At 37.4% G+C, this 16,215-nt stretch overlaps 1 protein-coding gene across 1 annotated transcript; it reads left to right on the top strand.

The window, feature by feature from the left end:
• Window positions 1-1,056: 1,056 nt before the first annotated feature.
• On the top strand, window positions 1,057-14,581 carry LOC102274753 (olfactory receptor-like protein OLF4). Its single transcript, XM_070374691.1, has 2 exons — window positions 1,057-1,553; window positions 13,612-14,581. Exons 1-2 carry the CDS (start codon window positions 1,057-1,059, stop codon window positions 14,579-14,581), a joined length of 1,467 nt encoding a protein of 488 aa, XP_070230792.1.
• The last annotated feature ends 1,634 nt before the right edge of the window (window positions 14,582-16,215 follow it).

Here is a 16,215-nt window from a genome sequence, read left to right as displayed (position 1 = left end):
GGGTACTATTTAAACATCCTTTAGGAGAAAGATAATCTGATCTCACAAGCTTGAGGTGTCATCACCCATGGCTTAAGGAAGGTGGTGCTGGGTGAGAAATTCATACAGTAACACAGCCCAGGAGGCTATGGTGTGTGTGTATACTTGTGCCTTGTGGAGTGAGAGCAGTTGTTAAAGCAAAGGCAACTGCACCCACATATTAAGGTGACGTAATAAGGTGACAGAGGCCAAAACTCCATCAAAGATGGTACTAAGAAGATGATCTGATATAATTTACAGGATTTCTTTGCAGCTAAATCCATAAAGTTCTGGAAACAACATGGAAGGATGGATTCTCTATGGACTGAAGGTTCAGCTATAGCAGGGAAGCCACCTTGTTCCTTAGGATCCTTGACACCATCTCTAACCACTCCCCCTCCTGCTTGTTCCTTCACTCCACTGGCTTCTTGCATTTGAACATGTGACCAGCTTCTTCCTTAGTTACTTTGCAGTGGCCGTTCTCTCTGCCAGACACACGCTTCTCCTGGTATCACGGTATTACCTTCTCTCTTTGCCTTGATGTATCTTCGTAGAACCCCTTGTTTGTAAGCCTTGCCTGAATACTTGGTACAAAATAATGTTCATACTACACTCTCCTTTGTACATGTTTTTGTTTTCTTCATAACACCTGTCACCTTATAACATATTCTATATTTATTTGAATATTATCTTTTACCACCCTTGGATTGTGAGAGATTTGTTTTTAAGTGTCTCTATTTATCCCCTATATGTACTTGAAACATGTTGACTAGCATAATGTTTCTCAAATGTGTAAAAGACTTTCTCATTAAAACTGTAAATGCATGAACTCCTTGGAAATGTTCTGAGAATGAGACAAAAGTATCTAATTAGAGGTGAAATGGAATATACCTTCAAGGAGAATTTATCTATATACAACTCATTAACATCAATTTCTTGTCAGCAAAATAGAAATTACAGAAGTTCAGCCATGTGTGTTACACCTGTTTGAAAATTATTCACGCTATTTTCTTTTTTCCCAGTAGTCATTTCCATCACATGGAATCAAGGAACAAGACACAAATTTCAGAATTTCTCCTTCTGGGACTTTCAGAGGAGCCAGCATTACAGCCCCTTATATTTGGGCTTTTCCTCTTCATGTACCTGATAACTGTGATTGGAAACCTGCTCATCATCCTGGCCATCAGCTCAGACCCCCACCTTCACACCCCCATGTACTTCTTCCTCTCTAACCTGTCTTTTGTAGACATCTGTTTTACATCCACCACCATCCCAAAGATGCTGTGGAACATCCAGACACAGAGCAAAGTCATCACCTATGAAGGCTGCATCGTCCAGGTGTATTTTTACTTACTCTTTGCAGCATTAGATGACTTTCTCCTGACCGTGATGGCCTATAACCAGTATGTGGCTATCTGTCACCCCCTGCACTACACAGTCATCATGAACCCCCAGCTCTGTGGACTGCTGGTGCTGGTGTCCTGGATCGTGAGTGCCCTCTTTCCCCTGTTACAAAGCTTAATGGTGTTGCGACTGTCCTTCTGCTCAGATTTGGAAATCCACCACTTTTTCTGTGAAATCACATGGCTGTTCTGACCCCTTTCTCAATAACATGATGATGTATTTTGGATCTGTAATTCTCGGGATGTTCCCCTGGCTGGTATCCTTTACTCTTACACTAAAATAGTGTTCTCCATCTGTGGAATCTCATCAGCTCAGGGCAGTATAAAGCATTCTCCACCTGTGCATCTCACCTCTCAGTTGTCTCCTTATTTTATTTTTCAGCCTTAGGAGTGTATCTTAGCTTCACTACTACCCACAGCTCACACAAGAGTGCTATAGTATCAGTGATGTACACTGTGGTCACACCCATGCTGAATCCCTTCATCTATAGTCTGAGAAATAAAGACATAAAAAGGGCTCTGAAAAGATTCGTTGGGATGGAAATGTTTGTAAAAGAGCTATTTGCCCTTGGGCTGAAAAACTGCCCATGATAGCAGGGTCAAAGCCTCATAGGGGGATATGTGATTCCTTGATTAGACTATGATAATAGCAATTACTTCTTCAGTTTATAGCCTGGTATTTCCATTTCTTTGATTTCAACTTCTCTATATGATTTTAAAAGCATCCTTTCTTAATTTTTCTGTTCCTTATCATCTAAGATTTTTCTCTTGTTATTTTTCTACTCTTTCAAATTGATTCAAAACCATGTGTGAAACATATGTAAATTCCCATTTATCTCATGATGTTTCATACATGTCTTAAGAATAAATTCTTCTGAAATGATATACTTTATACTGAATAATTTTTCTTTCTTTTTGCTAAAAGAATAATCATGAACTGTGCTACTTCTGTGGGAAAAAACTAACTTGGAAACCAAACCAATTACATAGTTTCATAGGAGAGTAAATGTGGAACTACAGTTATCATGCCTTAGTTTTTCATACCTTAGAGCATCACTACCATAATTGTTTTTTTTGAAAATGTAGATGTTAACAGATAGTGTATTTCATAAATGGTCATCTGATTTTACTCCTTCACAGGGTACAATTCTTTATTTAACCTAGCGTCTACATTCTGTATAGGAGTTACTGGTAAAGCTGATCATCAAATGCATGTCTCTAATTGACATCTATGTGAAACAGAAATTTCAATAAAGACTTTGACATAATAAGACCTAGAGTCAGAGAGACCTTAAGTATGATGCAGCAAAAATTTGTGTCAGATTATATCTTTGCAAATTATTTTTTCACGATGTCCATTTACTTATTGAGGTATGTAATTTAGTATCTGTGTGTAAAGGGGTTTATTGTTGGGGCAAAAGAGTTTTTGGCATGATTATATCTTTCTGCTTGCAAACTTCCATTGTTGCTTACAAATAAATGGCTCCTTCCATTGCTCTAGTTGAAATATTTCCCCCATTCCATTTCTGTTATAATCAATGAAAGAGTGAATGAATAATATAAATGTCATATTTATATGATATGCACGATATATATATAATATTATATATATCCAAATTATGGCTCATTAGACCTGAAATTCCCTTCTAGTCCAGTGATAAATGGGCTTCTCTGATAGCTCATTTGGTAAAGAATCCTCCCACAAAACAGGAGAACCCAGTATGATTCCTGGGTCAGGAAGATTCACTGTAGAAGTGGATAGGCTACCCACTCCAGTGTTCTTGGGCTTCCTTTATGGCTCAGCTGGTAAAGAATCCACCTTCAATGCGGGAGACCTGGGTTGGGAAGATCCCCTGGAGAAGGGAAAGGCTACCACTCCAGCATTCTGGTCTGGAGAATTCCATGGACTGTACAGTCCATGGCATCACAAAGAGTCAGACTGAGTGACTTTCATGTTTTCACTTTTCTGTGATAAAGGTATATGTTTCTCACAAATAGGCATATCCTTTTAACCTTTCTTGCTTACCTACAAGGAAAACTAAATGGAATCCCTTTTAAAAAAATTGTATGACATAAACTTGAATAATAGAGAAGTCATGAATGCTATTCAGATATCATAACAATTGCCTAGAAATAAAGCAACATATTATTATAATTGTCTCAGTTCTGTTCACTTGGATTAGTGTATATCAATTAGCTGTTGCTACATAACAAGTCATCCTAAAAGCAAATTATTTAGTATAATGATTTTTTTTATGTAATGAGTTTCTATGATGGGGAGTTGATCTGAGTTATGATTGTTTCCTCATGGATCTACTGACAGTCAGCTGTCAGACTCTATTTTGTGTTTGAAAGGCTGCTCCATGATGGTGTGTTCAGCTACAGTGGTCTTCTGTCTTAAACTACCTTATGTCAATTTCTTCCTTTTATGTAAGTAGGTTAGTCTTTAGTTTATTGAGGATGGTGACTGCATGAGAGTTGGACCATAAAGAAGGCTGAGCATCAAAGAATTGATGCTTTCCAACTGTGGTGTTGGAGAAAACTCTTGAGAGTCCCTTGGTCTCCAAGGAAATCAAACCCATCAATCCTACAGGAAATCAACCCTGAATATTCGTTGGAAGAACTGATGCTGAAGCTGAAGTGCCAATATGTTGGCCACCCAATATGAAGAACTGACTCATTGGAAAAGATCCTGAAGCTGGGAAAGTTTGAAGGTAAAAGGAGAAGGAGGTGGCAGAGGATGAGATGGTTGGATTGCATCATTGACTCAATGGACATGAATTTGAGTTAGCTCTGGGAAATGGTGAAGGCCAGGAAAGCCTGGCATGCTGCAGTCCATTGGGTTGCAAAGAGTCAGATATGACTTAGAGATTGAACAACAGTCTTTTACTTTATAAGAAAAAAAAAAAACTTTATTTCTCAAATGTTAATCACTATATTTAAATTTCACTGTTCCTAAATCCATATATGCCACTTTGCTTTCTTCCCAGTTATAGGAGCTACCTCTCAGCAGTATTAGTGTGATTAATATACTACCCCTGGAAAAGACCCTGATGCTGGGAAAGATTGAAAGCAGGAGGAGAAGGGTATGACAGAGGATGAGATGGTTGGATGGCATCACTGACTCAATGGACATGAGTCTGAGTAAGCTCCAGGAGTTGGTGATGGACAGGGAGGCCTGGAGTGCTGCAGTCCATGGGGTTGCAAAGAGTTGGACATGACTGAGCGACTGAACTGAACTGAACTGAACTGAACAGAACATACTACCCTTAAAAATACACAACCAGAAAATTTTAATTCTTAACTAATTCATTAGAGTGTAAATATAATAAACTACACATTTTAAAAATATACAATTTTATAAATGTCAAAACCAGCAGTATACTACATGGTTCCATTTGTGTATAATTTTAAAAGGTCCACAATGCATTTTAATTTCTTTATAATGTTATTGTTAATAATGCAAATGCCCTGAGCCTCAGTTTTATCTTTCAGAAGAAAATGTGAGATGATAAATCCTAACTTTACTTGGAGGTTGTGATGAATGTATAAAATGTATGTAAATACTTCTCTGAGTCTCCAAATATTGTTAAAGTTTAGGAATATGTATATGTGTCTGTATCTGTATACACTTTCTCTGAAATAAACACACGTGCACACATATATTTAAATGTACTGCTTCATTTGTAATTCCATCCATTGTGCTGAAAGAAAACGTGAGAGAAAGTTGGAAGGATAGAAGTAAAAAAAAGAATTCTTGGCTATTCGAGGTTTTTTGTATTTCCATACAAATTGTGAAATTATTTGTTCTAGCTCTGTGAAGAATACCATTGGTAGTTTCATAGGGATTGCATTGGATCTATAAATTGCTATGGGTAGTATACTCATTTTCACTATATTGATTCTTCCAATCCATGAATATAGTATATTTCTCCATCTATTAGTGTCCTCTTTGATTTCTTTCACCAGTGTTTTACAGTTTTCTATATATAGGTCTTTAGTTTCTTTAGGTAGATATATTTCTAAGTATTTTATTCTTCTCATTGCAATGGTGAACGGAATTGTTTCCTTAATTTCTCTTTCTGTTTTCGCATTATTAATGCATAGGAATGCAAGAGATTTCTGTGTGTTGATTTTATATCCTGCAACTTTACTATAATCATTGATTAGTTCTAGTAATTTTCTAGTAGAGTCTTCAGGGTTTTATATGTAGAGGATCATGTCATCTGCAAATAGTGAGAGTTTTACTTCTTCTTTTCCAATTTGGATTCCTTTGATTTCTTTTTCTGCTCTGATTGCTGTGGCCAAAACTTCCAAAACTATGTTGAATAGTAATGGTGAGAGTGGGCACCCTTATCTTGTTCCTTACTTTAGGGAAATGCTTTCAATTTTTCACCATCTGGAGGAATCAACCTGCCTGACTTCAGGCTCTACTACAAAGCCACAGTCATCAAGACAGTATGGTACTGGCACAAAGACAGAAATATAGATCAATGGAACAAAATAGAAAGCCCAGAGATAAATCCATGCACATATGGACAAGTTATCTTTGACAAAGGAGGCAAGAATTTACAATGGAGAAAAGACAATCTCTTTAACAAGTGGTGCTGGGAAAACTGGTCAACCACTTGTAAAAGAAGGAAACTAGAACACTTTCTAACACCATACACAAAAATAAACTAAAATGGATTAAAGATCTAAACATAAGACCAGAAACTATAAAACTCCTAGAAGAGAACATAGGCAAAACACTCTCTGACATACATCACAGCAGGATCCTCTATGACCCACCTCCCAGAATATTGGAAATAAAAGCAAAAATAAACAAATGGGAACTAAATAAACTTAAAAGCTTCTGCACAACAAAGGAAACTATAAGCAAGGTGAAAAGACAGCCTTCAGAATGGGAGAAAATTATAGCAAATGAAGCAACTGACAAACAACTAATCTCAAAAATATACAAGCACGTCCTACAGCTCAATTCCAGACAAATAAATGACCTAATCGAAAAATGGGCCAAAGAACTAAATAGATATTTGTCCAAAGAAGACATACAGAGGGCTAACAAAGACATGAAAAGATGCTCAACATCACTCATTATCAGAGAAATGCAAATCAAAACCACTATGAGGTACCATTTCACACCAGTCAGAATGGCTGCGATCCAAAAGTCTACAAGTAATAAATGCTGGAGAGGGTGTGGAGAAAAGGGAACTCTCTTGCACTGTTGGTGGGAATGCAAACTAGTACAGCCACTCTGGAGAACAGTGTGGAGATTCCTTAAAAAACTGGAAATAGAACTGCCTTATGATCTAGCAATGCCACTGCTGGGCATACACACTGAGGAAACCAGAAGAGAAAGAGACACGTGTACCCCAATGTTCATCGCAGCACTGTTTATAATAGCCAGGACATGGAAGCAACCTAGATATCCATCAGCAGATGGATGGATAAGAAAGCTGTGGTACATATTCACAATGGAGTATTACTCAGCCATTAAAAAGAATGCATTTGAATCAGTTCTAATGAGGTGGATGAAACTGGAGCCTATTATACAGAGTGAAGTAAGCCAGAAAGAAAAACACCAATACAGTATAGTAACGCATATATATGGAATTTAGAAAGATGGTAACAATAACCCTGTATACTAGACAGCAAAAGAGACACTGATGTATAGAACAGTCTTTTGGACTCTGTGGGAGAGGGAGAGTGTGGGATGATTTGGGAGAATGGCATTGAAATATGCATAATATCATATATGAAATGAGTCACCAGTCCAGGTCCGATGCAAGATACTGGATGCTTGGGGCTGGTTCACTCGGATGACCCAGAAGGATGGTATGGGGAGGGAGGAGGGAGGAGGGTTCAGGATTGGGAACACATGTATGGCTGTGGCGGATTCATTTTGATGTATGGCAGAACCAATACAATATTGTAAAGTTTAAAAATAAAATAAAATTAAAAACAAAAGAGTGTTGAATGAACATAAATTAGAAAAAATGTAGAAACTTTAATACATTTTGTTAATAAATGTGACCTGAATTTTAATAATGACTTACTTTTCCTATCTTTAATTCCAAAGGTCTCAGAGTCAGATGCACATTTACATTTAGACAAAGTGAAATTCTCTGTACCAGCTAAGGTGTGAAATCTCTCCAGAATGACTAAAGTTTTCTCCTATTAAAAATCAGAGTGTAACATAAAATGATATTATATAAGGGAAGCTCACTGATTGACTCCAAAGGGTTAAACTCAACTAGGAGCAGTATGTGTGCTGTTCTGTGCTAAGTCACTTCAGTCTTGTCCAACTCTGCGACCCCATGGACTGTAGCCTGCAAGGCTTCTCTGTCCATGGGATTCTCCAGGAAAGAATACTGGAGTGGGTTACCTTGGCCTTCTCCAGGGGATCCTCCTGATCCAGGGATCCTACCTGTTTCTCTTAATTTCCTGCATTGGCAATTGGATTGTTTAATTTCTGCTGCAAGTAGGAAATCAGTTTAGGCTTTGGAAAACTTGCATGCAACCAAGGATTATAGTAGCCAAGTTTTATATTAAAGGAGCAAAGTTATCCCCTGTTTTGAAAAGGGCAATGGTCATATTCAGAGATTTCTTGGGTTGTGTTCCCACAACAGATCAGAGCATTGAAGACCCAAAGGACCTAGTCAAGACCAATTGTCAATATTATGCTTTTGAGAAAACTTGAACTCAGGGATGTGATGTAGTGCCGGGAGCCTTAGAGCTTTGGAAGCAGGAGAGGTAAAGGCAAAGGAGTGAGGAAACTGAATTTACCTAACTTATAATGGAGTCTCTTAGGAACAGAGAATCAGAAGAAAAAAATGCATTCTGTCCAGACCAGTGTCACCAAGGGAAATAACGAACTTCCCCTGGGGTAACAAAGGGAAAACATATTTAATGAGCTGACACGGAAGATGTAAATATCTCCTCTGCTGCAGTCCCTCAGCCTGTTCCTTTTCGGTTGGACAGGAGGTGTTCATTGCTTTTGTGGTCCTACATCTGGATGGGAGACCAATGTCTGATCTCTTAGCTGTCCTGTGCAGAGACAGGACATGAGTCTGCATCACCAGCTACTTATGGGGGAACTTTGACTTTCACAGGGAAATTTCCCAGGCAAAGTGAGACAAACCTCCCAAACAGGTGAGTCTGAGAGCTCCACAGACACTGCAGAAGAGGATCAGAAGGATGGAAACCAGGAATGTACCTGAGATCACCTGAGGACAATGTAGCATAGCCCTGAGGCAGAGGTCACCATGGTTGCTTGCTGGGTTTCCTGAAGATGCATTTATTTATGATGCTGAAAAGGAACAGTGAACTTGAAAATGAGATCGTCAGTGTTGACAATTAAATCATGCTAGTGGAAGCCCAACAGAAGAACGGATAGGAGGGATAAACTGCATCCAGTAAAATTGGAACATGAGTCTAAGGTTCTTGTTAATTAACAGGAGTAGACAAATAGGGTATTAATTGTGGAGGGGCAGTCAGTGAGGTGAGGGCATTTCATTTTATTGCAAGATGGGGCATATTAGACTGTGCCTCCACACAGAGGAGAAAGATCTAAATGGAGGACTGTTTGCAAATACACACTTTCAATAGCTGTGTAGGAAACACACACATTACAGTATCTTCTCTTGTTTTTGTGTTCACTTAAGAGAAAAAAAAAACTTAGTTATATAAGTGTAAGGATGTATGCTAGTGAGGTTTACTTTGCAATCATTTTATTATCTGTGAGGTCGAAATAGATCTATGGATTTGTTAGCCATGCAGTGTTTCTCTATTAAAAAAATGTCTCTATAACTATTTTGTTTTACACAGTGGTATCAGGTGTTGTTATTCCTTTTCTAAATTGCATTCTTTGATAGGAAGGGTTATTTTTAACAAAAAACTTAAATTTGTGATTTAGCTCTTTTATATATGCATAGATGTATTTGTGGGATTGTATAAGAATTGATAAATTTTGTTGGTCAAATCTACCAACCCTCTTCTCATTGCTTTTCCAAAAGAATTTAGGTATAACTGATCTTTGACAATATATGAGTTACAGGTGCACAGCATAATGGTTCAATATTTATATTGCTAAATGATCACCACAGTAAATCTCCTTAACATGTCACCACATATAGTTACAATTTATTTCTTGTGAGGAGAGCTTTTAGGATATACTGTCTCTTAGCAACTTATAATTATTCTAAAAAATGTGTTATGAACTATAGTCACCATGCTGCATAGTACGGGCTGCTCATTGCTCTTTATTGTTACTTTTCTTGTCATAATACTTTAGTTGTATATTTTAATATTCTTCATGTGTCAACTCTTGATGTAAGCCAGAAAGGAAAGTGGGAGTTCTTTAGCATCCTTAGTGCTGATAAATAACTTCTTATACATATTTACTTCTATTAAGACTTTCTTATCTGTTTTTATTTTTATTCCTTTTGGCCTTCTGATTAAATCTTTTCCTAAAAGTTGCATCACCTCTTACCGTAATTATTTACTATTTGACTTACATTCTATAGCCATATTTGAATTCCTCTCTATATATAAGAGAAAATTATAACTTAGATACTGCTCCTTTCTCACATTGTAAATGTTCTTTTGTTATATTGCTTCACTTCCAAATCTTTGGCAATTTGATCTTGAATTAGTGACCCATGTTAATATTGCTAAATTTTTACTCTTTTGTGCTTTTTTTCAGTTAGTTGTAGGTTTTCATTCAATTTTATTATTCAATTTATTATTGTGGCGCTTTTGGTAAAGAACCTGTCTGCCAAAGCAGGAGAATTAAGAGATGCAGTTTTGATCTTGGGGTTGGGAAGATACACTGGAGGAGGGCATGACAACACACTCCAGTCTTCTTGCCTGGAGAATCCCATGGACAGATGGAGGCTACTGGCAGGCTACAGTCTATAGGGTTGTATGGAGTCAGACACGACTGAAGTGGTTTAGCACATAGCACATTGCCCAGGAAACAGTACCCTTAACATAATTGCACTCTCACTGATATATTTTGTCCCATAAATTCTTAGTTTTTGAAAAATCTCTTTCTAAAATGTGTTCTTATACATACTTATATACTTTTACACAAATGCATCAATATAATCCTGAATACATCATAAATGGTTTTTATATTTTAGTGGCAAATCATCATTATGTTTAATGTTTTCTACAGTTTGTCCCTCTTTTGTTTCTTTCTCAATAATACCTTAGGGACTTGCTTCCAATCAAGCAGTATAATGGTGGTTCATTATTTTAATATCTGTATAATATCACATGGTGTGGCTCACACATTTGGTGGTCTATAACATTATTTATCAATAAGTGACTATTATATCACTGCTGCAAAAATATTTTGAGATTCTTAGTTTAATACAGCGTTTCCCCACTAAGGGTGTCCCCCACGGTCCTTTAAGAAATATTCATAGACATTATTTGCTGTCACACTGATGAGTGGTAAGTGGTGGGAAATGACGTTTCTAAACATCCTGCAATTTACAGGACAGACTCTACCCCAGAGAAGGATCCAGCAAAGAATGTCCAATACTGCAGAGACTGAAGAATCCAGATTTTAAAACTGTTTCTGATATCAGTAGAAATGAAGTTCCAATGTAGTTTTTTATATATTTGTCTAAAGTGGACTGCTTTATTTTACACTGGTGTCTTTAGTCCCTTTTAAAAAGATGTGTCAGATAAGGAACTACTTAATTTCCTCCTAGATAGATGGCCATTTATTCCAGATTTTATTCAACGATCCTGCCTTTTCCTACCAAATTGAATACAACTGTCCCATAGGATAGTGTTCATATCTAAAGGGATCTAATTCCTAATCATTCAAAACAGTATAACAAAGCATATGCTATTTGCCAGAAATTTCTGGGTCATTGTATGCTATGTTCTTTGAGTTGAGGTCTTTTTCTAAATTAATTATTAATTCATGTCATAAATGTTTTATTACTCCTATTAATTCCCTGATGGCTCAGACAGTAAAGTGTCTGCCTACAATACGGGAGACTCAGGTTGATCCTCCTGGGTCGGGAAGATGCCCTGGAGAAGGAAATGGCAACCCACTCCAGTATTCTTGCCTGGAAAATCCCATGGATGGAGGAGCCTGGCAGCCTACAGACCATGGGGTCGCAAAGAGTCAGACACGACTGATCAACTTCACTTTCACCCTTAGTGTATGTCAAGTTTCAGTCAGCTTTTGCTGTTCCATTCAGTTTTCTTTAATACAATTACAGGAAATCAAACTTTCAACTGGTTTCATATTTTATCCATATTTTGTCATTTTATAATTTCTCATTTTTTTTAAAGTGTGTTTTTTAAATAAATTCAAATATATCCACAGACTTGGGAAAACAAGAATTGAACAAGGCAATTTAAGTCTTTGATGATTAGTATCTTGCAATATAGTGACAATGTCATAGAACACTGAAATAAAATATAGTGTCTTCAGGTTTAACTCATGTAAAGAAATTTATCCAGAATAAGAGAAAGAATTTTCATGACCTGCTCAAGCTTTATAGCATTTGGTCTGGAAAGGCCTTTGCCTGTTGGACAAAGACCAGAACTAGAATTGAAGTGTGCCCATTGGATTAATTAAAAAACTGAAAACATCAAGCCCAAGAGTAATAAACAAATTATGACCTATAAGAAAAGAGAGACAGGGCTTGCCTCATTCAGTATCCGAATGCACAAAAAAAGGTCAAACTGTATAGAGAAGCACAGGAAAGACATCTTCTACTGTCTCATATAACATATACATAACTTTTGTCATATTTTATATGTTTTTATTTTTGAATTGTTGAGTTTATGACCTTTACTTATTTTACTCTTGGGGTATTAAATCTGTATGGTTTTTCACATCATACATGTATCACTGCTTCTGTCCTTGGAAATAAGATATGTTTCTTTCTGATTTTTCCTGGGCATTAAAGAGATATAGCTGAAGTTGGAAGGTTGCTAATCCATGGAAGCTTTCCTTCATCAGATTGTTTTGGGATGATTTGAGTTTTTAGATCTTTTTCCTTCATTTTATTTCTCCCTCACATTTCATGTTTCTTTAAATACAGGGCAGAAAGTGGCTGTAGCTAAAAGGAACCCCAACTTTACTCTTCCCCCAGAAGTTTATGATATGGAATTTATGGGTGCCATTTAAACATTGTTTAGGAGAAAATTAATCTGATCTGACTAGTTCGAGTGGTTACCACCCCTAGCCTAAGGAGGGTGGGTCTGGTTGAGAAACTCATGACAGAAACACAACTCAGAAGCCATGGTGTGTCTGTGTATTGTGGAGTGGGAGCAGGTCTTAAAGCACAGGCACTGGGACTCATACATTAAGGTGATACAGTAAGGTGACAGAGGCCAGAACTCAATCAAAGACGGTACTGAGACTAGGACCTGCTTTAATTCACAGGAAGCCTTTGCAGCTAAAACCATAAAGTGCAGGGAGCAATGTGAAAGGAGGGATTCTCTGTGGACTGAAGTGTCAGCTCGAGCTGGGAGGCCACCTTGTTCCTCAGGATCCCTGACACTGTCTCTAATCACTCCCCCTCTTGATTATCCCTCTGCCCTGCTGGCTTTCTCATTTGCCTTTGAACATGTGGAACCAGCATCTTCCTAGGTCCTTTGCAGTGGCAGTTCCCTTTGCCAGACACACACTTCTCCTGGTATCTCACTAGGTACTTCTCTCTCTTCCTTGACATCACTTCAAATAACCCCTTGTTTGCAGCCCTTGCAACTTGGTATAAAATAATGCCACCTACTATTCTCTCCTTTATACATGTTTTTGTTTTCTTCATAACACCTGTCACCTTCTAACATATTATATATTTATTTGAATATCATCTTTCACCATCCTTGGGTTGTGGGGAATTTGTTTTTAAGCACCTCTACTTATTCTCTGTATGGCTTGGGACAAGTTTGCTCTCAATATTTTTCTCAAATGCATGAAAGAATTTCTCATTAAAACTGTAAATACATGAACCATTTGGAAACATACTGAGAATGGGACAAAAATTTCTATTCAGAGGTGAAATGGGGTATAACTTTATGGAGAATTTATTACATACAACGTATTAACATCAATTTCATGCCAACAAAATTGAAATTATAGTGTTTCAGTGATGTAAGTTGTGTCTGTTTGGGTGAAAATTCTTCATGCTATTTTCTTTTTTCCTGATAGTCACCTTCATCACATGGAGCCAGGGAACAATACACAAATCCCAGAATTTCTTCTTCTGGGGTTTTCAGAGGGACCAGAATTGCGGCCCCTCATCTTTGGGCTTTTCCTCTCCATGTACCTGATCACTGTGTTTGGAAACCTACTCATCATCCTAGCCGTCAGCTCAGACCCCCACCTCTACACCCCCATGTACTTCTTCCTCTCCAACCTGTCCTTTGTAGACATCTGCTTAACCTCCACCATCATCCCAAAGATGCTGCAAAGCACTCAGACACAGAGGAAAGTCATCACCTATGAAGGCTGCATCGTCCAGGTGTATTTTTACTTATTCTTTGCAGGATTAGATGACCTCCTCCTTACTGTGATGGCCTATGACAGGTATGTGGCCATCTGCCACCCGTTGCACTATACGGTCATCATGAGCCCCTGGTTTTGTGGACTGCTGGTGCTGCTGTCTTGGGTGTTGAGTTCTATGCATTCCTTGTTACAGAGTTTAATGATTTTGCGATTGTCTTTCTGTTCAGACTTGGAAATCCACCACTTTTTCTGTGAAACCACATGGCTCATCCAACTGGCCTGTTCTGACCCCTTTCTCAATAACATGGTGATGTCATTTGGATCTGTAATTCTCGGGGGTGGTCCCCTGGCTGGCATCCTTTACTCTTACTCTAAGATAGTGTCCTCTATCTGTGGAATCTCATCAGCTCAGGGGCAGTGTAAAGCATTCTCCACCTGTGCATCTCACCTCTCTGTTGTCTCCTTATTTTATTGTTCAGCCTTAGGAGTGTATCTTAGCTTCACTGCTACCCACAGCTCACACACAAGTGCTATAGTATCGGTGATGTACACTGTGGTCACACCCATGCTGAACCCCTTCATCTACAGTCTGAGAAACAAAGACATAAATAGAGCTCTAAAAAGATTCTTTGGGATGGAAACTTTTAGAAAGGGTCCATTTACCTTGAGCTGAAGAATGATAGCAGGGCTTAAAGTCTCAGAGTCAGATAGTGAGATTATTTGTTTAGATTATGGTAATAGCAACTGCTTCCTCATTTTATTACCTGGTATTTCCATTTCTTCGATTTCACTTCTCTCTACAATTTTAAAAACATCCTTTATTAACTTCTCTCTTCTCTGTCATCTAAGTTTTTTCTTTTGTTATTTTTCTGCTCTCTCAAATTGGTTTAAACCTTGTGTGAAACATATGTAAATTCCCATTTATCTCATGAGCCTTCACAAATTTCTTAAGAATAAATTCTTCTGAAATGAAATGCTTTGTACTGAGTAAACTTTTTTCATTTTATTAAGAGAATAAACATAGTTTGTGCTACTTCTATGAAAAATCTAACTTGGTAACCAAACCAATTATATAATTTCATAGGAGAATAAAATATGAAACTATAATTTGTTACTGTTTTAATTCATCATACCTTGGAACATCACTACCATAATTTCTCTTTCTGGAAATGTAGACATGAGCAGATATATGTTTCATAATTGGTCATCTGATTTTACACCCCTCAGGGTACTATTCTCTATTTAGCTCAGTGTTGCATTCTCTACAGGAATTACTGAGAAAGAAGAGCATCAAATGCATGTCTCTAATTGGTATCTGTATGAAACAGCAATTTCAATACAGAGTTTGACATAATAAGACCTAGAGTCAGACAGGACCTTAAGTATGATGCAACAGAAATTTATGTCAGATTATTCCTATGTAAAGTAGTTTTTCATAGTGTCCATTTAGTTATTGAGGTCTTGGTTTAGTGTCTGTATATAAAAGGGTTTATTGTTGGGGTGAAGGATTATTTGGTGTAAATATATCTTTCTGCTTGAAAACTTCCATTGTGCCTAAAAATATATGGTTCCTTCCAATGCTCTAAATGAAATATTTCCCCCATTCCATTTCTGTCATAACGAATAAAGGGACAGTGAATAAATGATAGGAATATCACTTATATTGATGGAATATCACTTATATTCCTATCATTTATTCACTGTTCCTTTATTATATATAATGTATATCCTATAATATTCCACATATCTCACATATATATTGTGTGTATATATATACATAATATATATATAACGTCATATATATGCATATATATATATATATATATACATCTCCAAATCATGGCTCACTAGAGAGCTTAAATTCCTATCCAGTCCTGTGATAAAGGTGTTGCTGCTGCTAAGTCACTTCAGTCGTGTCTGACTCTGCGACCCCATAGACGGTGGCCTACCAGGCTCCCCCATCCCTGGGATTCTCCAGGCAAGAACACTGAAGTGGGTTGCCATTTCCTTCTCCAATGCATGAAAGGGAAAAGTGAAAATGAAGTTGTTCAGTCGTGTCCGACTCTTTACGACCCCATGGTCTGCAGCTTACCAGGCTCCTCGGTCCATGGGATTTTCCAGGCAAGAATACTGGAGTGGGGTGCCATTGCCTTCTCCAGTGATAAAGGTGTAAATTTTTACAAATAGGCATATCCTTTTTTCTCTCTCTCTTTTTTTTAATTAATGTGTTTTTTATTGAAGGATAATTGCTTTACAGAATTTTGTTGTTTTCTGTCAAACCTCAACATAAATCAGCCATAGGTATGC

Source organism: Bos mutus, chromosome 7 (assembly GCF_027580195.1).
Source record: "Bos mutus isolate GX-2022 chromosome 7, NWIPB_WYAK_1.1, whole genome shotgun sequence".
In the NCBI taxonomy this organism is placed as follows: domain Eukaryota; kingdom Metazoa; phylum Chordata; class Mammalia; order Artiodactyla; family Bovidae; genus Bos; species Bos mutus.
This window is presented reverse-complemented; position numbering and strand designations above follow the sequence as displayed.

Coding starts and splice junctions, on each gene's coding strand:
- LOC102274753 (XM_070374691.1), top strand. CDS start 1,057: ATGGAATCAAGGAACAAGACACAAATTTCAGAATTTCTCCTTCTGGGA. Junction 1,554..13,611: donor AGCTTAATGGTGTTGCGACT/GTCCTTCTGCTC, acceptor TTTTCCTGATAG/TCACCTTCATCACATGGAGC.